The sequence below is a fragment of the Rattus norvegicus genome, chromosome 14 (genome assembly GCF_036323735.1).
Source record: "Rattus norvegicus strain BN/NHsdMcwi chromosome 14, GRCr8, whole genome shotgun sequence".
NCBI lineage: Eukaryota > Metazoa > Chordata > Mammalia > Rodentia > Muridae > Rattus > Rattus norvegicus.
The window spans coordinates 5,561,988-5,585,653 of NC_086032.1; the positions used below are offsets into that span (position 1 = coordinate 5,561,988).

The 23,666-nt window shown below is 45.0% G+C and overlaps 1 protein-coding gene across 1 annotated transcript in view; it reads right to left on the bottom strand.

The window, feature by feature from the left end:
- Pkd2 (polycystin 2, transient receptor potential cation channel) overlaps positions 1-23,153 on the bottom strand; it is a 43,320-nt gene extending 20,167 nt beyond the window's left edge. The window contains exons 1-7 of the mRNA NM_001191934.1: positions 22,565-23,153; positions 15,016-15,129; positions 10,765-10,898; positions 9,106-9,356; positions 7,891-8,115; positions 5,842-6,070; positions 739-906 (exon numbers count right to left, since the gene is read on the bottom strand). Coding sequence (NP_001178863.1) covers positions 739-906; positions 5,842-6,070; positions 7,891-8,115; positions 9,106-9,356; positions 10,765-10,898; positions 15,016-15,129; positions 22,565-23,153 — 1,710 coding nt within the window. The remainder of the gene's footprint in view (positions 1-738; positions 907-5,841; positions 6,071-7,890; positions 8,116-9,105; positions 9,357-10,764; positions 10,899-15,015; positions 15,130-22,564) is intronic.
- Between the last annotated feature and the right edge of the window lie 513 nt (positions 23,154-23,666).

A 23,666-nucleotide genomic window follows, 5' to 3' on the forward strand; every position in this document is an offset into this window, starting at 1 on the left:
TGCCTTTGAGAGCTTGCTGTGGTAGCCCTGACACAGTCGCCATTAGCAACACACAGATAGAATGTGACTGTTAGGGTGGAGGAAGTTAAGTTTTAGTTATGTTAAACTTCATTTAAACGTACAATGTACACAGAATCGGGAGCTATGTTTGCACAGCACAACCACAGAACCTGACTTGGGAGCTGCATCAAAATGACTGAGCCTTTCTGTCTCCAGAATTCGGGATGTGTCCTGTGATGCTCTCGGATCTACTCAGGGATCGAGTGGGAAAGAAACCGCTCAGATGAGCTTCTGAAGAAGCTGTGGAGGGGCGGGGCTTCCTCTGGCCTCCCAGGAAGAGGCAATCCTTTTATTAAGTGCTTCCAGCTGCACCATTTCTTTTGCAGCCTGACTTCTTTCTGAGTTCCCTTCGCATACACGCTAACCCACATCACGTGAAATGGTGATCTCTAGAGTAGCCCGCGTCCCCAGATCCACAGGACAGGACACTTTACTACATATTTTAAACAAAATGCAAGGATCAAAAGGCAAGTGGTTTCATCCATAGCAACGGGAAGGTTTACAGAAGCCCCCAGGTACGAGACTGTAAACTATGCGGCAACCTCATCTGGCCATTTCAACTGGCGGGAATCTATGTCTTCCAATGATCGGTGTGATAGATAATAATAATAATAATAATAATAATAATAATAATAATAGTAATATGCATGTATATATGAAGAATGTGACATAAGTTACCTTAATCCAGACCAAAAATACCATGACGGCAGCTATATTGTTGAACTGTATTTGCCAGTATGCCACATGCTCAAAGTTGGGGAAAGAATTTTGATCTTCGAGAAACTGTAGCAGCCCCTCAGCATTGGACATCCGGTAAATGTTAATCATCATGGCTACTACGGACAACTGGAAGACAAAAGAGTTATATTCATCTCGTCACTCTAGGAATAGGCAATCTACCTTGAAATGCCTAATTTTTTTCTACTGGTGGATTGATTAAAGGACTGACGATGTTACTCGGCTGACAGCAGCAGGCAGCAGCCAGCAGCTCTAAATGTGCAAACGACCTGCAACCGACACTTCCTTAGGAAGAGACATCAACAAAGTACACGTGTGCAGGCATTATACACAGGCTACACAGAGGAGATTACACAAGACCAAGCTCTAATTCAGAAGGGAAGGCCTTCTGCCCAGCTGCCAATCACAGCTGAAGAGCCAGACAACCCACCCCTCCCCACCCCCGCAGGAAGTCTTCCTGGTGAGCCTCCCGCCAGAGCTCAAATTGTCTTTTCCTTCCGTTTTGGATACTCTAAATTATCGTGTACTGAGACTCGGTTGAGAGGGGTGAGTCAGCAAATCCAACAATAATCTTTTAGCCAAAGCCCAGATAATTTATCATTCAGTCAAGACGTTTTTAATACAAGAACAAACAAAAAGCCCAAAACGCCAACAACAACCACAAAACAGTATCACATTGGTTTTCCTTGTTTTCTTCCAAAATTAGGAACGAGAGGAGGAAAAGAGAGTTTTCGAGGATATGTGTGTTGTTAAAATCACCCTGAATTTTTCTCTGTAATTCTCATTTCTATCTACATAAGACGTTCCTCCCCACACCAGAACACAACCTTTAGGAGGACAGAGGGTTGGGCTGTCCTGTGTGTCCCTGTGTCTCTAAGGCCTGGAGCACAGCCAGGTGCCTGGTAGGGTAGCTTTTTCAAATAGATGACTTATTTTCACCAGGGAAGCTAAGCCATCAACATTATTTAATGTTTAGACTTAAAAAAAAGATTTATTTATTATATATAAGTACACTGTAGCTGTCTTCAGACACACCAGAAGAGGACACCAGATCCCATTACAGATGGTTGTGAGACACCATGTGGTTGTAGGGAATTGAACTCAGAACCTCTGGATGAGCAGCCAGTGCCCTTAACCGTTGACCCATCTCTCCAGCCCTAAATTTAGACTTCTAAAGTACTTTTTCAGTAATTCTAAAATTTCACTGGCTAGGACAAAGGGCGAGCTGATGACAGAAGACTGGAGGCTTCAGTGTATCTGCTGGAGAAACAACATAGGAAAACATGGGGAACCACTTCAAAGGGATTTTGAGATGTTGGGCTTTGGGCAAACTTAAATTCAGCTGGATAAAACAAAAGTCCTTTTTGCATTCCTTCAGAGGTTTGCTAACCTAGGGGAGCAGGTGTGGCAGAGGAATGGCCTTCCTTCTCCTCAGGCAGCAAATGCTTCAAAGGAGACATGGCATGGTCTTGATCGAGTCCTGGCAGGACTAAGGTTACTCTAAAGTTAAAAGCTACAGGAAACAAGTCTTCAAAGGGATGCTGGCAAAACACTGTGGCTATGGGGCCAAAAGACCACCACGCTCAACTCTATACCAGCAACTTGTAGCCTGGGATTGCCAACGTGGACACAGTTCACTGGTGTATGAAGAGAAAACCTAACAGCATGTGTGTGTGTGTGTGTGTGTGTGTGTGTGTGTGTGTGTGTGTGTGTGTCTATGTGAGTCTGTGTATGTTTGTGTGTGTGTGTCTCTATGTGAGTCTGTGTATGTTTGTGTGTGTGTCTCTATGTGAGTCTGTGTATGTTTGTGTGTGTATCTCTATGTGAGTCTGTGTATGTCTGTGTGTGTGTGTCCGTGTGTGTCTCTATGTGAGTCTGTATGTCTCTGTGTATGTATGTGTATGTGTGTTTGTGTGTGTGTCTCTATGTGAGTCTGTGTATGTTTGTGTGTGTGTGTCTCTATATGAGTCTGTGTATGTTTGTGTGTGTGTGTCTCTATGTGAGGCTGTGTATGTTTGTGTGTGTATCTCTATGTGAGTCTGTGTATGTCTGTGTGTGTGTGTCCGTGTGTGTCTCTATGTGAGTCTGTATGTCTCTGTGTATGTATGTGTATGTGTGTGTGTGTGTGTGTCTATGTGAGTCTGTGTATGTTTGTGTGTGTCTCTATGTGAGTCTGTGTATGTTTGTGTGTGTGTGTCTCTATGTGAGTCTGTGTATGTTTGTGTGTGTATCTCTATGTGAGTCTGTGTATGTCTGTGTGTGTGTGTCCGTGTGTGTCTCTATGTGAGTCTGTATGTCTCTGTGTATGTATGTGTATGTGTGTGTGTGTGTCTATGTGAGTCTGTGTATGTTTGTGTGTGTGTGTCTCTATGTGAGTCTGTGTATGTTTGTGTGTGTGTGTCTCTATGTGAGTCTGTGTATGTTTGTGTGTGTATCTCTATGTGAGTCTGTGTATGTCTGTGTGTGTGTGTCCGTGTGTGTCTCTATGTGAGTCTGTATGTCTCTGTGTATGTATGTGTATGTGTGTTTGTGTGTGTGTGTCTCTATGTGAGTCTGTGTATGTTTGTGTGTGTGTGTCTCTATGTGAGTCTGTGTATGTTTGTGTGTGTATCTCTATGTGAGTCTGTGTATGTCTGTGTGTGTGTGTGTCCGTGTGTGTCTCTATGTGAGTCTGTATGTCTCTGTGTGTGTATGTGTATGTGTGTGTGTGTCTGTGTGTCTCTATGTGAGTCTGTGTATGTCTATGTGTGTGTGTGTCCGTGTGTGTCTCTATGTAAGTCTGTATGTCTGTGTGTGTCTCTGTGTGTGTATGTCCGTGTGTCTCTATGTGAGTCTGTGTATGTTTGTGTGTTTTGTGTGTGTGTATCTCTATGTGAGTCTGTGTATGTCTGTGTGTGTGTGTATGTGTGTCTCTATGTGAGTCTGTGTATGTTTGTGTGTTTTGTGTGTGTATCTCTATGTGAGTCTATGTATGTCTGTGTGTGTGTGTATGTGTGTCTCTATGTGAGTCTGTGTATGTCTGTGTGTGTGTGTGTGTGTGTGTGTCTGTGTGTGTCTCTATGCATGTCTGTGTATGTTTCTCTGTGTGTGGTTAGAAAGCATATCAGTGTTTGAATGAATGATAAGCAAGTGTGTCTGATATGAAATATAAACACAAACCATTACATTATAATACTATATACACTTTTCCTGATAGACTTTAAAAATGCTTTTGTAACACGTAGTACACATGTTCAAAATTTATGTAATAAATAGAAATATACACAAATTTAAAAGCTAGAATTCTACTAATTTGTATCTTTTTAATTCTCTGCAGGTCATTGTTTTTACAGCTATACCTGTTATACCTGCACATACACCACCACTGATGACGCCATTCAGTAAATTAGGGTACTCCATTAACCTTTTCACTGATCCACATTCAAGATTGAAAACGTTCAGTGCTGACTAGTTTTGGTAACGTGGAAATTTTTGGGTGAAGGAACGTCTTGTAACTAATTGCCATATAGCACCATGTAGCAATTTTATTTAAGTCAAAAAGTAGCTTTGCGTCTTGGAGTTCCAAACATTGTTACCTAGAATAATTTTAATATACGTGTTATTTTTTTCTGCCATCTCTAACTACAGAAATACTCTGAAAAATAATTTCCACGCTTGTCTCTCTTGTTCGCCTTAGTACTGATTGTTTTTGTAACATTGCTTGGTATTAATTCTTTAGTATTATGTGGCTCAAGTAGTTACCTTGACTCGTATGAACTGTGTGATGTTACGAGAACACATGAAGGGTGGGTGGGAGGTGCCAGCATCCGGTGGGTTGCAGACTGAACACATTCTCAAGGGGTTTTTATGTCAAGTGGAAGCAGTTTCTGAAGTGCACACCAACATGCCTCAGTTAGGAGGGGGCAAAGCCACTGAAGGGCAGTGTAAGAATTCAACATGCCCATGATTCTTCTATGAGAGGCGCTTGGCAATGTGCCAAGCACACACTGGGCTCTGAAGCCATTTTACTCTGATTACTATCATTGCTGCGAACACCAGTGTTGACATGCACTCTGTGTTCTCATGGTTCCTCCCCATGCCTTAGGTATGTGCTCTTTTACCCATGGACAACATGCTCTGTAAGGCTTGATAAAGAATTGATAAATTTTCCCAAACACCAAGTAATTTTTGAATTTGGAACAAGGAAAAGGATACTATCAGGAAGAAGCTGAGAGGAGAGAGAAAGCCCATTGGTGAGTGTAGTACTCTCAGGAGTCCAGAGAGCCACCTGGGGTTAGGAGACAGCAGGAAGCATGACGCGTGCAAGGTGTGGGGCACAGCTATGTCAAAAGATTGCTTAAACACACGACAGTCAGGCACTGTTGTGAACCTAAAGGTGCAAGAAGACAGAAGTCTGTATGCTCCTGAAGAAGGAAAAGCTTATAAAACTGGTTTTCACACCGAGGACTAGGAAAAGAAGCAATGCATGTGGCTGATGGATACAGTTTAACTTTTGTTCCCTCTGGACTGCGTGATATAGGCGTTCCAAACTAAAGGGGGTTTTCCCTGTTACACAAAAAATGTTCAGGCTGTTTATTCTTGTCGTAATTTGACACTTAAAGCATAAAATAATTTTCCCAGGCAGAAAAGTATTTTTCCAAAAAGGAAAAAAAAAAAAAACCCTCAAATTTCATCGTACAAATCTTACATGGCCTACTAAACATAAAAAGTTTGTTACTTTTGTTATTTAATTACTACCTTGTTACAAAAACAAAGGTGAAAATAAAGTAAGTAAATGGCAAAATTAAAGTACTTAAAGTAATTTAATTACTTTTGCGTGACTAAGTCAGAGCTCAGTAAAACCATCCGTACATAAAATGGTAGGTTTCCATACAAAATGGGGAGGGGAGAAGGTAAAACACAAAAGTTAATATAAAAAAAAAATCTTAGGTTTCCACTGGTCTCCAACTCTGAGATGGAAGCCTACAGATGAACAAGCTCTTAGAACACAGAAAGGGAATGAGAGAGAGGGGGCACGGAACTTGGCATTTTTCTCCAACCTACCACAACAATCACAACATCCAGACAATTCCAGAAACTCCTGAAATAGTTCAGTCTGTGAATCCGAATTTCCAATATCTCTTCCACCACATAGTAAAGGATAAAGAAACAAAAGATAATCTCACAGGCTGCCAGGAAGAAATCAAAGGCTGTGACGTAGCGGATCAGTTTTACAGGCTGAAACTGCCAAGAGGGCACCACGCCACCCGTTGCTGGGAACTCAACCAATAACCTGCATTACAAAAAGAATGATTACATTAACAGCGGGAGACAGAATCAAGACAGGAAGGATGTCTGTCCGTCCCCATACTATGAGGTGAAAACCACTGACCCGGGTACCACAAGCTGGGGGAGAAGTCATTTTGATCTTGACCACCAGTTCCGTGTTCACGGGAGCGTGTGCTTAGGAGCCTGACTTCTAAGGCCGCTGATGCTGCAGAATGCCTTCCACCCACCGTCCCTTCCAATCACTCTCCTGGTCTTTAAACTATGTGTGCGTGTGTGTGTGTGTCTGTCTGTGTGTCTGTCTGTCTGTATTGTGTATCTGTATGTGTCTATGTGTGTGTCTGTGTTGTGTATCTGTGTGTGTCTATATGTCTGTGTTGTGTATCTGTGTGTCTATATTGAGTATTTGTATGTGTGTCTGTGTGTATGTATTGTGTGTGCTTGTGTGTGTCTGTCTCTGTGTGCTTGAGTGTGTATGCGTTTGTGTGTGTGTTGTGGGTCGGTATGTGTACCTGTGATTGTGTGTCTGTGTTCTGGGTTTCTACGTTGTGTGTGTGTGTGTCTGTATCTGTGTGTATGTATGTGTGTGTCTGTGTCTGTGGATGTATGTGTGTTTCCGTGTATCTGTAGTGTATTTGTGTGTGCATGTATCTGTGTGTGTTTGTATGTCTGTCTGTGTGTTTAATAAATAACTCATCAAACCCTCCATTAAATGCAAGCCACTCAGATAGACAAGGGAAGAAACTGAAGAGGTACAGTAAGCCACACTGAAGCATTTTCCTCTGGGAAATGCCTCCATGAGACCCAGCTGTAAGGCATTTTTGCAACTAGTGATCAAGGGGGAGTTCCCAGTCCATTGTGGGTGGTGCCATCCCTGGGCTGGTGGTCTTCGGTTCTATAAGAGAGCAAACTAAGCAAACCAGTAAGTAGCACCCCTCCATGGCCTCTGCATCAGCTTCTGCTTCCTGACCCATGTGAGGTCCTGACCCTGTCCTGACTTCCTTTGGTGATGAACAGCAGTGTGGAAGTGTGAGCTGAATAAATCCTTTCCTCCCAAGCTTGACTTTTGGTCCCGATGTTTTGTGCAGGAATAGAAACCCTGACTAAGACACCTGCCTATCAGAATCCTCTTCTAACCACCACTGGGATCATTATGGAAATTAATGGCAGTTATGATAAATCCTCGCTCATTTCTAATGAGATCTACTTGCTTTTAGGCTGGTATTATGTTCAGCAAAAGTTGCTAAGTACAAATAAAGGCAAAATCTAATTGCCTGTTACATCAGAGTTGTATTTAATGTGAAAATCACAAAACACCAACATTATGAGAACATGCCCTTACTGCCTGTGGGAACGTATGTGCAGAGTCCCAGTGTGAGTGGTCTTGGGTGTTGCCATTGTGGTACACAGAATCTTTGCCCACAGTTTCCAACACTGGTCCTGGTAGCAACATCACGGTCTATGGGGGCAAACCTGATGTGCCTTTGTGTCACCCGTGGAAGTGGGGACACTCAGGGTGAGGAACCAAGGTTTGGTAGCCAGAGAACTTGGTGATAGGGGACAACCATCCTTAGAGTGGCTGAAGATAATGGGTATGTTACATTCCTTTCACCTGACGTGGTCTAGGGACGGGATAAGCTTGACGAGAGTTAAGGTACTTTCCGAGCCCTAACGTGGCAGACCTGCGGCTCCCACCCTCCCTTGTTCTCAGCCTTGATTCTTCATCTCTCATTTAGTCCCAAAGAAGTGTCTTCCTCGCTCATTTCCAGAAACAGACTTGCTGATAACCACCCAGAGATAGGAGGGCGGCGAGCCCGTAGCACACACCTGACCACACAGAACAGGTTAATGTTTGCGTTATACACCGAGAAGTCAATGAAAGCTGCCCGTGTGCCCCGGTCCAGCCAGAAATTCCTCCTGAGGCCAGCAAGCTGGGCCGCTGTCTCCTCCCTGGTTCTGGACAGATCCAGGTAGTAACCGGCTCCACTGTAAGTCGCAATGATTCCCCAGTGACTGCTGCCATTCAGGTCTTTTTCACTTGTGTAGATCCACCTAATTAAAAGTGGAAACAACAGGTAAAACTCGTGGGAGACTGGTCAGAACCAGGAAGACGACTGGTGCCTCCTGGGATAAAGGCTATGTAAGAATGGTGTGCTTGGACTAGTACTTCACATTTACTTTCCTCATGAACCCTCACAGTCACTGGCCTCAGTTTGGTAACAAGGGCCCTGAGGCTTAGTAAGTTGGACTTATACCCAACATGGTTAAGCGTGAGTCGAGAACCAATGCTACACCTGTTCCCAGAGCCTATGCCATCATGCACCCCACTATGCCCTTTCTGGCGACTGATGCAATGTTTACATTCCTAAAAAGTTCCAATGAAAACTGCAGCCAAGAAAGACTACCCACTCAGCCACTCCCAGGTTCCCTTGTTTCCAAAGACGCCTGACTTAGAGGTGTTCGGTAAGGGGAAATGAGATGTATTTATGAACAGAGTGTGCATGTGTGTTTCATGTGTGTCACGTGCATACAAGGGACCACAGGGACCAAAAGAGAGCATCAGATCATCCCCTGGTCCTGGAGTTACAGGTGTTTGTAAGCCACCTGATGGGATACTGGGACCCAAACCTGTGTCCTCTGTGAGAACGGTGAGTGATTGCTCTTAACCACTGAACCATCTCTTCAGCACCCCTAAATCTGCAATTTCAATAATTACACCCTAAACAAAGAAGTATTTGTAAGAACTACTAAAACAATTTATAGGGCAATCTTATTTGTCCTAGAAAAATAATATGGAATCATCTTAAAACCTCTACAGGCTTTTTCTTGGGCTGTATGGTGAAGAATTTAGACATTTTGAAATAGGCAACAGAAACAGAGGTAAATAGAAGTTCAGCTAAAACAAGAAACAAAGTTCAACTTGACCCAGGCCTGCTGGGGGCACCATTTTGCTCATGTCTGATAATGAATAAACGAAAAGTGAACCCCACGCACTGGGCATACGGGACAGATAAGCACTGGGCATCCGTCACAGATACGCACGCAGTTCCGTTCCGCGGTCCAAATGGAGCCCTGTCCTCACTGCTGACAGAGTAGACATCATAGCATTCTTTAATTTCATCTCTCAGGTCCTGAGGGATGGAGCAGGATCCGTTTCTGACTCGGAGTTGGCGTAGACGCGGCACTCCTAGCAGCAGGTTCTCATAGAAAATAAAGCTCCGGTTGTCAGCTTGCGTATGGTTGCTGCTCTGTGCCTTCCAGTACAGCCCATCCAGGAAGGAGCCTTCTGTGAACTGCAACGAAAGATTTGATTGGTTCCAAACTCAGGCTGGCTGGCTTCTACACCAATCATAGGAGCAAGCGGAGGGACTACGGCAAGCCGTGTGGTCAGAAAGACTTGGGTTTGTATCTTGCTGCTATTTGCTAAGTGCGGGGCCTCGTGTAGAACTTCCTAAGCTGGGTTGTTCCCACATTTGGGAAAATTCATCTTTTGTGTGGTCAGCACCTGACACAATATCAGTATAGTCTGATTTCTGTGCTGGGACTATCAACTGAGACAGGGTGTGTTTTGTAAATATGTAAAACGCATGAACTTCACTTTCCCTTAGAAACCCAGCATCACGCATAACCAGAACTCCGGAGTGGAAAGCTAAATGTGAGAAGCTTCATGTTTGCACAAAAGACTCTTCCTTTAGAGAGAACCACTTCTCCATGTATTACCAGGGTATCTACAGGGACCTGCCACACAGAGCTAGGGAAAGGTCGGGATTGAGCCACTGTGGGTTTTAATGCCAAGCGTCACACATCGAAAGCTTCAGCGGCTCAGTATTCTCTGTTTAGAACCAAAGGCTCTTCCCTCCGGGTCTTAATAACAATACTGCACATTATTTCTCCGGGAAGAAACAATAACTTCCTTTTACATTTCCTCTCCAGCCTTCCTAGATTCTGAGCACACATCATGTGAGCAGCTAGCTACTCCAGAGGATATACGGTGCTTTATTAAAAGTAGCTAAAATCGACCTACCATTTAGCACTGGCTTATCACGGCCTCAGTGTTACTCAGTGCTTACTGTCTGCTAGTCGGAGCTTAGAACTGGAGAAGAGGCTGGGTTGAATGTTAACAGTAGCAGACCTTTGAAATAATGTGTCCAGGTCTTATCAGGTAGTTCATGGATCTGGGGGGGGGGGCTGGGAGAGCACGCCACTGCCGACAAAGACACAAATTGCAAAAAGTAAAGTAGTGTGTGACACCCAAACTTTTACTTGGGACTTGTATCATAGGACAATTCTCAGTCATCATTTACAGACTCACGGATGACTGAGAGAACCGTAAGCTAAGAAGCAGCGGCTATCCTACTATAGATAGATGGATGGATGGATGGACGAATGGACAGGCAGACATATCTCCAGGTCTTTTCTTCTGTAGCCATGTGGCCACACACACCCTGAATCCCAAGTGCATTGTTTACAAAAGGGCCCATGGCATTAGTGTGCACTAGATACGATCATTATAGGAATTAAATAAAGCATTCAGTTCTGTGCAAAGGACTTTCGGTGTCCTCCATGAATACTGAAAGGAACACAGACTCTAAACAACTTACTATAGCTCACAGCTCCCGAAGAAACTTACGGGTTCGAACTTACAACACCAAATCAGTAATTCTCATAGACAAGGACGCACTCCTTGCCATTCGTAAATACCTTCCAGAAGTCCTCCATGGAAGAGAGAGTTTTAAAGTTGGTTTTCTCTGTTTTAGACACTGGGGTGTCTATGAAAAGTTGTGACAGTGTCCGAGTGTAGTAGTACACGTTGGAGCTCATCATGCCATAGGTCACTGGAACACAGAAAGTAGCGAGTGGGAATCAAGAGGGGACTCGCGCATGGGCACACACACACACACACACACACACACAAACACACACACACACACAAACACACACACACACACACACACACACACACACACACACACACACACAGCTGCACAGCTCACAGACTCCAGGGACCGTTCCTGGAAGGCAGACATTTTAGGTAATGTCACCTAAGGTCAGCTCTCTCCCTTCCTTCTCCCACCACTACTGTAGGCTATCCCATCTCCGTTTATGTAAGAAATGTGTAGCAAGGTGGCTCAATAAAAAAGGAACATATCACGCACTTCTGGCAACCTAAGTCTGATTCCTAAAACCCGTACATGGAAGAGAAGAGAAAACTGATTCCCAAAGGTTATCCTTTGACCTCCATACCTATACCATGGCATGGCTGCTTCCGTGTATACATCATACATAACGATGATTCTTTGAGAATTAAAATTTTCAGCACTTTAGTGGGTACTGTTTTATGCTGGGATTCTTTTTTTAAATATTTATTTATTTAATGTATATTACAGATGGTTGTGAGTCACCATGTGGTTGCTGGGATTTGAACTCAGGACCTCTGTAAGGGCAGTCAGTGCTCTTAACCACTGAGCCATCTCTCCAGCCCTAAGCTGGGATTCTTATGACCAGTGCAATATACTATAATTAATATAATTTTCTAGAAACAACAAGCTTCAAGAAGCGATTTGGATCTTTTTTGTATCGTTTGACCTCAGCGATGAACATAGATGATAATTTCTTGATTCTGCAATCACACCTTGTCTTAACGAGTGTTCTGCTCAAACGATTGGTAAGTCTGGCTCTCATGCGCTCTTGTTTTCAAGCAACAGCAAATTAAGATTGTTAAAGAAGAAACGTGGGCAGCGATGATCTGACCTGTGTTTGAGAGTTCAGTCTCTAGCAATCACATTAGCAAGAAATTAGCATAAACCCACAATTTGTATAATAATGCAGAGAGAGTACGCTAAATAAATCCGGTCTCTCACCTGCCCTTCTAGGATCTACTGTGCTTAGAATAAAAATAGGGCTCTTCAGTTGGTACCTGGCCTGATTTTTCCATTCTAGTGCTGGATTGATCCTAGTTCAGTGATTCTAATCCATTTACTAGGCCAGTTATTGGACACAAGTATAAAGAAGTGATCTGTCCTCCAAATTAGGAGCTTGAAGGTCCTCAGAGAGTGTGCTGCCTGGACTCCTCACCTCCCACACAGTGAAGGGTGCAGCTGTAAGGCCCTGGGCAGCGGTGATTAGAATATCCTTGGGGGGACTGGATAATATAAAGCATTTTTGAGTGTTTTACCTAGGAGGTGGTTGCTGCTAGAAATTATTTGCTGATAGGTTAAAAGTAGAGACTTCTAGGCATGCTATAGACGCCAGGGTGACTCCTTGTTTTCTTACTTTCAGACCTGACTTTACTGCTGAAATTCTCGAGATCAGTATTAACTTTCTCTGCTTCACTCACAGGGAAACGGAACGCTGTTGTGTTGCGCCCCCTGCTGGACACCAGAAAATGATGCTTTTAAATGATTGGCCACCATGAACTACTTCTCAACTACCTTGTCGGGATAAAGCTGTCCCAGTTATCTGGGAGTGTCATTTCTACATACGCAGGAGTAGCAACGGTGTGGGTATGTGTCCGCGGCAGCTCAACCTCCGACAGCCTGGAGAGAAGCCAGCTCCACACGGACCAGCTGCCTCTGGGCTCACAATAGAGGGTGGTGCTGCTACGAGGATCTTGAACAGCAATTAACCTTCCCGAGCTTGAACTTTGAAAATGAGCTTAATGATGCTGCAAGCTCTTTCTGGAGCCAAATGTCGAGAGATGTGTGTGAAGGAAGGCATCTGAGCAGTGTGAACTGGAGTGGAAACCTGAGAGTTACACTTCTCTCCGTCACTTCCTGTTGCTGTGTTTCCATGACCACAGAGCAACTTGGGGAAAGGATTTCTTTCATGCTAATTCTTTGGCCTCATACTCATAAAGTCTATCTGAAAACTCGTTTTTCTTCAAACTGAAGAAACTCTGGTCTAGTCCACCTGGAAAAACTATCAATTCATTTTTTCTTTAAATTCTCTTGGCAATTCTGATGCTCAGTCTGGATAACTTGTCAGACTCTGGACTTATTTTACATTAGAAATACGTTTACGTTTGTGATGTTTGAAAATTCTGACATATCCTAATTGACATGTTAATGTTAAAACCAGTGTGGTTTGACATTTCAGCGCCATTTCTGTGCTAGGAACAAAGCCAACCTCAGTGTTCTGTGCTCCAACAGTTCAGAACATGAAAGTCTGAAAATATCTCACCTCTTGTTGCCTGAATTTCAATGCAATGTGCACATTACGTCCGGTTTTAGCATTTCTGTGTTAAAAAGCATGTCTTTAAAAATGCCACATCATGTATGTAAGGAATGTAATGTGCTGAGCTCATAGTAGTGGGGCGGTGGGCTGCCAGGGCCGGGGAGAGAGGAACACATTAGTCAAAAGGCAGAGCAGAGGCCCAAGTCAGCAAAATGCAGTGAGGACAGAGCTGAGGACCAGATGGGAGGGAGGGGGATCAAGGACAAAGGTCGGCTGCAGCCAAGAAGGGAAACAAATCCTGAGATGATGGAAATGTGTAAAGTTGGATTGTGGGGGTTACACCTCTGTACATTAGAAAACAAATTGTGATGGTTTGTCTGTGCTTGGACCAGGGAATGGCACTATTAGGGGGTGTGGCCCTGATGGAGTAGGTGTGTCACTGTGGGCGTGGGCTTTAACACTCATCCTAGCTGTCTGGGAGCCAGCACTCTGCTAGCAGCCTATGGACGAAGATATAGAACTCTCAGCTCCTCCTGCACCATGCCTGCCTGGACACTGCTATGTTACTGTCTTGATGATAATAAACTGAACCTCTGAACCTGTCAGCCTCAATTAAATGTTGTTCTTATAAGCTGTCTATTCACAGCAGTAAAAAAAAAAAAAAAAACCCTAAATAGGACACAAATGAATCAGACGCTCATGCAGATGGATCTTAAGTTACATCTCACAAAAGTTGTTTCCTAAATTGTCTCTGTTGGAATACTGTGCTTTGTTCCCTGAAATGACTATGTCTTATAGCTGCAGTAAGATGACTATCTTCATAATAGGTATATTAAATTAAGTATTTAATAATTTGGCACATCTCCCAAGCACCAGAAATAAATGATAGGTTCTTAAAACAGAAAGTAATAACATGGATCTCATTTAATTTTTTCTCTCTAATCAAACAACCTCCTGAGACTTCTCTCTTGGAATTAAACTTGAGAATGTTTTCATTTTTAATTTTTTTAAATCTACTAGCTCATTACAGGGCGTACTAATGAGGAAATTAGATGTAGGTGTGTGCACAGGTGTATGTAGCTGTGTGTGCTCATGAGTGTGTGTGTCCTAAACGCAAGGGAAGGCCCTATACAAGTGACAGAAATTTTCAGAAAATTAGTAAGAAAATCCCCCAAACAATCATACACACACACACACACACACACACACACACACACACACACACACACACACATTTTAAAAATCCACGCTTTAGCATGCTTTGACTCAGGATAGATGATTTGCCCGTGACTTTTCTGGACTTGCAAAAGCCTCCTGAGAGTGGCTTTATGCTACTGCTTCCCTCCCCTCACTCAGCAGAGAATGCACTGCCACACCAAAATAAGAGAGGAACACAGTTGGTTGGCCAGCTTTCCCTTAAAGCCTACAATTATTGACGACCTGGAAGAAATCACACATTGAATGACTCAAACTGTCAGCCTCCAAAGGGGGCCTTTGGAAGACAGGAGCCGACACAAGCAGTGTGAGCATTTACACACGGGAGCGCGATATTTGCGGTTACGAGATCTAATATCCCAACCCCTTGGCTGGGATCTGTGTGTATGGAAGGTGGCTTCGTGCACCTCGTTGTGCCGTCAGCCATAGCCAATAAAGAACTAGTGAGCAGAGAACGCCCCCGCCCTGAGGAGAAACTTGTTGCCTGGCTTCTCCTGGTGCTCATATACTTCTCTTCCGCCCTGACTATGGCATCTCCACAAGAAAGGCAGAGAGTGTACTCACAGATGCACAAGAGTATGAGGAAAAAGAGGTAAGTGACCAGCTCCCGCAACACGCTTCTCAGGTATTTCTCTCGGTTAGCGTTGCTCTCTTCCATGAGTCTTGTTCCCCAGAGACCTTGACCATAAGGAAAAACAAACAAAACAAGGTCATCTCTCTTAAGGAAGGTCACGAGTGGCAAAAGGAAAAGTGATATGAATAGTAACCGCGTTCTCGAGCGTAATATGGGCACAAAAAATATGTATGCAGGCAATCTGTGACTCAGAAGCGACTTGGCAGGAACACCTTTTATTTACTATACGCCGCGCACCATCATTTGCGTAACTTCCGGGACCATGGGCAAGCATCTTCAAACGCTTAGGGGGATGAAAAAAGGAAAGCGATTTCAAAGATTTGGCAGTTGCGCACCTCACACATATATCCTGCTTGGTAAAGGATACACCTGGTGCCTCCCACGAAGCCTAGCTAAGTAGGTGGCGTGACTACTGGGCAGCCACCCGGGAGGTCACCACAGTGCAAACCCGAGGAGTTGCATCATTCGGACGTGGAAACATCTATTGAGCTTCTAGCACAGCGGCGGAATGGCTGCTCCGTGCTCTGTCCTAAGAGACTCAATGGCAACGACTGGGCGGTGGCCCATCTAAGCCTAACAGGCTTTCAAAGCGCCGATTGATACATTTCAAAATCAACAGCATCGGCTCATGGAGCTCTTCTGTTTTTATCTTTGGGAAAAACTATGATCAGCCACCATGTTTTATGTTTCGGCAGATGGAAAGTGTTGGGCTGGTGCAGTAAAGATGATGTAACCCTCGGAGAGTTTGCTGGGGAGATTCAGCCAGCAGGCAGCATGGCGGCTGTCCAAACCCGGGTTAGGGATCGGTGTGGTCAAGTCACACATGGCTGGCTCCCTGGGAGGGCCCTAATATCTTCTGCAAAACACCAGCTTCTCAGTCCTTCCGGTTAGAGTAGGTTCGCTATTAACAGACAGGAATCTGGTTCCCACGTGTTACCTCTGGCGTTCATTTACCCCCGTCATTAACCTAATGCAGACCACATTTAAGCCATGAACAAGCCACAGGGAGCGAAATGGAACAGTGTAAGGTCTTTCCCACGGAGGAAATGAGCTCATCGGTAAGGTTGATATGCTTTTAGGGCCTTATAACGAGCTCCACTCTATTAAATTTAGATATCCCGTTTTTCCTTGTTTAAAAAAAAAGAAAAAGAAAAATTAGCATCTAAATTCAAGGACACCGTGTTACACATCACACGTTCCACCACTCTGAAAGCTGAACCCCGTTTACGATCAGCCTGCCACTGCCAAGGTCTGGTACTTGTCAGGGAATTACTCACGCAGCAGAAATGCAGCATGGGAAATGTTTACTCATTGAAACTGTGCCATATTAAATAATTTTTATAAATTTAGATGACATGGAAAATTACAACTCAGGTTAACAGGGCAGCAGCTGAGGATCAGGCTCGGAAGCCTCGGGTACAACCCCACATAATCTTTGGGTAGAGTTCTTCCGGAGGCCGACCTTCAGTGTGCATGTGGAGACCGCTAGTCTCTTTAGCATCTTTCCTGCGGCACGGTCAGTGATTTTATTTCCAGTGGTTTACAGACAGCAGCCGCTAAGGAGTAGACATAATTTCATACAAGAGGTATTCTCAGACTTTAAATAGAAACAGACGAAAAGGATATCAGACTTTTCCCAGGCCAAATCCGCAATGAATTATGGCAATTTAACTCAAGCCCCTTAGAGGAAATGAGAAACACCCTCTTTGTATTCCTATAAACTACTACATATTTACTTTTTCTAAATTACCCAACCTTCCTCTTAAAAATTAAATATTCCCAATCCTTAATTTTTCCCCACTGGGTGTGTGTAAGAAGTCAGTCTTGGGAGACAGGGATCCCTCTGCATCATGGTCTTGTTGTAGACGACTTCTGATGTCCACGAGTTGACAGGCAGGAGTGACTTAAGGTACACATCAAATGTGCTCAGATTTACATGCCCCAGGTGAAGGCCTTTCTTTTTTCTTCCTCTAGAAATGTTTTCCTATTCGAGCAAACAACTTGATGTCTGTCTCAACGTTGGCCCCACTCTTATCCTTCTTCACTTAGAGTTGGTTCTCTGATTATTGTGCTTTATGTTTTGAGGCAGGATCCTGTTGTGTAGCTCAGTCTGACCCTGAACTTTTAATGATTCTCCTGCCTCTGCCCCCTGAGTCCTAGGAATACAGGTGTACACCACCATGCCCAGCCTGATTCTGTAACTCTAACGGCGTCTGTCTTTGATCTAGGCCCACAGCATCACAGCCTGTATTCTGAGTTGCAATTTTGGCAATTCTTTCTCTATGTCAGCTCCCTCCTGACCCCAAATCACTGAATCCTCTACATTCCTCAGTCTGGTATACCGTCATACTAGCCTTGTCTGGAGTCTCTATAGCTCCCAATACCTGACGGAAACTGTGCCAGCTCCCTAATGCAAAAGGTCTCCCTTTTGGAGACCTTCACTGACCTCCTCAGATAGAGATAGGTTACCTCGTCCCCAGCTCCTCTCACAGCCAAGACACGCACAGTAATTACTTATCTACAGCTGTTCTGTCTGCTAAACTCAGAATGTGAGCAGCTTGAGATGTGGGACCTTGTATTACCCATCTGTGTGTTCCTAGGTCTTACCATAGAGGCGATGCCCAGCAAGTTTATTGACTGCAGGAATTGTGTTACTTGAGCAACTTCATCACGGCTAACACAGCCTAGAGGGCAAAGGCAGCAATGAAGTGCGAAGAGGAAAGGGAAGAGGTTAGGGAAGGAAGCGTGGATTAAGAATTCTCTGTGTTCATATGCTGGGGCACAGACACACAGAGGCCAGAGGACAATAACCCCAAGAGCTTCTGCAGTAACTGTCCACCTTGGTTTTCAGAGAGTCCCTCTCACTGGCCTGGAACTGGAGAGTGAAGTAGACAGTGAGCACTGTCTTGGCCTCCCCAGTAGTGGGGCTGTAAGCACAGGTCACCATATACTCAGCTCTTTAAATATGGGTTCTAAGGACAAACTTAGGACCTTGCTATCTTCCTAACCTAAGAGAAAGTTCAGTAGACAAATATGAAGTGAGAAAAAGAGAAAGGAAGGAAGAAACAGAAAGAGAAAGAAAGGAAGGAAGAGAGAGAAACAAAAGAAATAAACAAAGGAATAAGTCCCTCTTCCCATCAAGTTGGGACCTCAGCTGGGGCTGAAGGCCAAGATCAGTCCTCAGATATCCTTGTTAATATTACTGTGACCTCAAAGTCTTGTTTCCTGCCCAGGTCATAACTGGATGCTGGGAATCCCTTGGCCTCCACTAGACAGACTGAGCCAAATCAGGCCAGCATCTTCAGTGACAGTATTGAAGGGGAAGACTCTAGCTGCCCTTAGGTACCATCCAGTTTGGAGAGTTATGCCTGTCCTCTGTGGCCACCACTGACAAAATGCATGTCCACTACCCACGAGGTTATGGGCCACAGTGACACTTCGAGTGAAGGAGTGCTGCGCCCCTCCAGCATTCTGGCTGAAGCATGGCTCTGATCCTTGGGGAGGTTCCATCTGGAGTGACACACAGGGACAAGAGAACACCAGAAAGGATCATTGAAGACAAGTCCCCTGGGAGGGCAGTCTGCCCGTCAGCTCAGCTGTAACTCTGAGCGCTGTTCCATACGGTATCGCTGAGGGGTAGGTAGTAAGGAAGAGCTGAGAGTTGATTCTGGAGAATGAGGGCCACAGAGCCGAGGGGGAGGGAGAGATCAGACTCCACACTCCGGGCACTGGCTGTAAGTATCAAGTCTGAATGCTACTCACAAGGTCCAGCCTAGGACCGTCTCTGGAACATTTTCTATATTGAGAGGCTTCCTTCACAAACTGACAAGGAGCTGTTTTGGAAAAGCTCTAAAAGATGTCAAAAAATGTTTCAGGGAGCTGAGTGTGGTATTATTCTAACTGTAACTCTAGTACCCACACCCTGGAGGGATGAAGCAGGGGATGGGAAGTCCCAGGCTACTTTGTGCTGTAAAATCCTGTCTCAAATGACCAAAATGTGTGTGTGTATGCATGCACGCATGTGTGCATGTGTGTGTGTGTGTATGAATATGATCAGAATACATTGTATGCATGTAACAATTTTTCACATATAATAAAAATATTATACTTAAATAAAAAATCACGTCCAATGGATAGACAAAATTAGTATATAGAAACAATGGCACCAGGCATCTCTAGGTACAAAGTTGGGTTGCACTGTGCTACAGGGAGGAGCCTTAAAACAGGCTACTCAAAATGAGTGAGACGTAACAGGACAAGTCCCGATTTTACTTGTCGTACAGTGGGTTCCTTCAGATGATGTAAAGGTTTGGGAAAAGATAGTTCCGTAGAACCATGGGGTTATAAATGTATCTGCACCCATGTAACAGTGGCTACAAAAAGAAATGGTAAGTTTGACGTTGCATGTACTTCAGAACAATTTTAAAAAAGTAAGAAAGTAGGTTCTTCCGCTTTAGATAAATCAGGAATTTGGATACACAGAGCGGTTGATATGGCTGATTCTAAACGGCCTGAAGAATCAACGTTTATAAAGTGAAAGCATTTGGCTACAGTTAGGTGTGAGCACTGCAGCTGCCTGTCATAGTAGGAACAGCTTGGACTCTGATGCCTCTACTTAAATCCTACCTCTGCTATTTAATAGCTGTGGCCACAGGGAAGTCAGTTAACCCTTGCTTCCCTCATCAGGAAGATGGTGCTAAGGATGACTTCTAATATAGGGGGCAGCCTAAGAATAAAACAAACTATGACCACAAAAGGGCTTCCAGAGTGCTGAGTAGACTGTCACCTAAGAGATTAGGGCAAGGTTCCTCAACCTCTGTACTGCTGACGTGCTGGGTAGAATGCTGGAGTGGAGGAGGAGGCTGCCCCAGGCATTTTAAGAAATTCGTACAGTTCTTCCCTTCTAACTGGCAGGTGTAACCCTACTCCCTCCTGGGGTTATAAAAGCCCATTCATACATCAGATTCTTCTACCCTAAGGAGCAAAAGCTCCTCTACTTCCTTCTGAAAACCTCACATTTAGGATAACGCTATGCTGGTAATGGAGTAAGAATGGATCCGGAGATTCAAAACAGGCCAAATTCATCAGTCCCTGCACACGGATGATCATGAGCTTCGAGGAATAAGGGATCGGGAGTAGCACTTTGGTGTGGTACTGTTTGGTATAGCCAAGTTCAGACCTTTATCATCACCAATAACCTCTTTAATAACTGAACACATTCCTCTGTGGGCATCAAAAGGGAAGGCAGGAGAAATGCAAGTTATGTATGAGATAAAATAATGATGGCCAGTTATCAAACAGTACATGTCAGTACCAAGTTCTGATGGTTTTAGGAAAAATAAGAGTAGCCTTCTCATTCATTTGAGCCCTAACAATATGTGACAAAGATCGCTAACTGTGGACGCACGACTACATTGTATCACTTATTATGTGTCTTTCCATTAGATTTGTTATGTGTATTAACAATTGCCAGTGCAGGAGTGGATGTGTTACTTCTGTCCTTTGGAAAACAGTGAAATACTCCCAAAGCTTATTTTACTTTAGAGCTGCTAGCAGTATACTATCTTCGTAGCATGTGCTAAATACCTAATATGTATTTAATAAGCCACAAGAATCCCAACTACATTTTTGTAACAGAAATTGAATGTTTAAAATTTTCTATAATTAATAACTTCCCAAGTCTGCTTTCTTGTGAAATACATCTGTTGCAGGTATGTCATCACATTATTATTATTATTATTATTATTACATACAAGAGTTTATTAGATATTACTGAGGTAATATATGCAGAGATGCAGAGGGCAAGACTCTGGGAAGGGAATTACAGCTTCCCTGTCTCTCCTGCACCCTACTCTCCCAGAACCTCTACAGAGAGCTCCCACTGGTAAAGTCTGCCTTATTGTGAGTTTACTGAAATTCTTCTTTAAAAGAAATAACACACACACACACACACACACACACACACACACACATCCCAATATACAAGTTTACATTTTATTTCATTGTCTCCCATTATTGAGTTCAAAGTTAACTGATCATATGACTTTCCACGTCTAGTAGTTTCTAAGAAGCTTGTATGTCACTTCAGTGAATACTTTTAGAAGCACCTCCTACATAGTTTAAAATAACAGTGTGTTTTATGCTTTTCTAGACATCAAAAAATCAGTGTTTTCCTATTCTATTGATTACAGTTACCTTACAGGGATGTTTTGTTTCTCACGATGCCCTGACACACATTAACTAGTGTGCACATATAAAAGCAGGGTCAAAATACTCTTTCATCACGTGCGACATTCAAGAAGCGCATTTCAGACACCTTCTCATTTAATTCTTTCAACAGAGGGCTATGTACTGGCTATTTCTTTTCTAAAAAACAAAAAAAACCCAAAAATCTAAAGGACCAGAGCAGTTAAATAACATACGCAAGGTCAAACAGTAGCAGAACCAGGATTTGGATGGAGGCCTGACCTGTCTAACCCACACTGCTTCAACATCTGGATAGTTCCCGTTGCAGATCTGGTGGTTGTAGACAGAGGGCAAGAGAGAAAATAACACCAAATGCCGGGATGTAACTTTTAAAGCTGGAGATTAAGATAACTAGGTGGGTGAGAGTTAGTGAAACTTTTCCCGGGATACTTCTGGCTGCAAAACTTTGAGAACATGAGATCAGCTTGCTCTTGGAAAATCCGTGTCCTTTCCTGCCTTGTGGAGAGTAGCGGGCACAGAACGCTGACACATTAACCATCTGGTATCTGGAAAAGCAATCATCTTGTTGGAATGGCAAAGGCCGTTACTTCCAGTCTTTAAACACACACACACACACACACACACACACACACACACACACACACACACACACACACACAGAGTGGTGGGGATGGTATGATACTTTGCAACCATTTCAGAAATGTCTAGAATTAGAAATTATCAAAAATGTGTTTCTACAGACATTGCTGTATTCTGTCAACAACTCCTCTCTCAACAAAGCCTACTGACAATGACCTGTTTAAAGGCATTCCTCTCAAAACTTGGGCAACACTATAGGTCCCTCCTAGAATGGCTGAAGAGACATGGCGCGTAGTGGCCAAATGAAAAGCTTGGGCGCTGGAATAAACGTGTTCCTCATTTGTGACATTTAGCAAACATAAAGTCCAACTGTCATTAGTTGTACTAGAATATTCATTTTTCGACCTCTACAAGCCCCAGGTATTCCGGAAAATGGCTTTCTTTTATTTTCCAAAATGTGTTAGCATCTTAAGGAGGGAGGAAGGAACTCAACGAATTCGCACTAAGGACCTGGTGAAATTCGGAGCTGGGTACTGGAAATTAGCAGAGGTAGGGGAAAGCGCTCAGGAATGAGGCGGGGACGCAGAGGATGTGAGGTGGAACCGCAGACTGCCGCCCTCGGAGAACAGGGGTTCGAGCCTGCAAGCAAGCAGTTGTTAAGCACGCACCTGATGCTGCGGGTCCCGATCTTACCTCGCAGTCCTCGCACCAGCCTCTCGGCCCAGGCCACTCGGGGCGGCTGGCCATCCAGCGGGAGGTGGCGATGCAGCGGGTCCCCGCCGCCCGCGGGGCTGGGACACGGCGCGCCCTGGTCCTCTAGCCGGCGCCGTCTCCCGCTCGGGTAAGCCGCGCCGCGATAGCTTCCCAGACCCCGGCCGCGGGCGCCCGCCGAGCTCACGGCCGAAGAGGAGGCCGGTCTTCGGCTGCCCGGACGCCACTCCACGTCCATCTCCACCACCATCCCTCCTTCTTCTCCTTCCACCTCGTCGTCGTCGTCATCCTCTTCGGCCTCAAAGCCCGGGTTGTCGCGGCTCCATGCCTGCCTGGAGCAGGACGACAGCGGAGGAGAAGGCGAGGCCGAGGCTCCGGCCGGTGGGTCCCGAGCGGCCGCCTGCCGGATGCGCTCCATCTCAATCTCCAGGCCCCGCTGCTCCCGCAGGCCGCCGGGGACTGCCAGGCCGGCGCCTCCCGCCAGCAGGCGGCCGGGCCCGGACGCTCGCGGCGCGGGCGAGCGTCCGGGGTCCCCGGGAGGCTGCGGCTGCACACGGCTGGAGTTCACCATAGCGCTCACTGGCGCCCAGCGCGCCCGGGAGCGCCGCCACCCTCTGCCGCAGGAGCCATGTTCTTTTCTTCCCGGGGTCGGCCGCCTGCTCCCCGCCTCCTCCCGCCCCCTCGGCCCGCCTCCGGGGCCCAGGCCTCCCCTTGACCGGCCTCAGGAGCGCCGAAAAGGCCCCGGCGGCCAAGGATCCAAGTGGAGCCAGGGTCCCCACCGGTGCACACATTCCAATGCCGTAGCTCGCAAAAGGAGGGAGTGCGTGGCCAGCCAGTTCTTTGGGAAAGGGGCTTCTGGATGAGTGCTTAGGCCCTGCCCACCCTCGCCCCGTGTTTGCAAAGTACAAAGAGCAGGGTAAAGACAGAGACCCTTTGGTGCGATAGAGTGAACTAGTGAAATCCAGCTTGAACTGAACTGTCCTGGAAGGGAAAGAAATCACTAAGGCTGCCCCACTTGCATTTGGTGGCCCTCGCCTCCATGATTCTGCGTTTACTGGATGATTTCCTGTCTCCACTCTCCAGA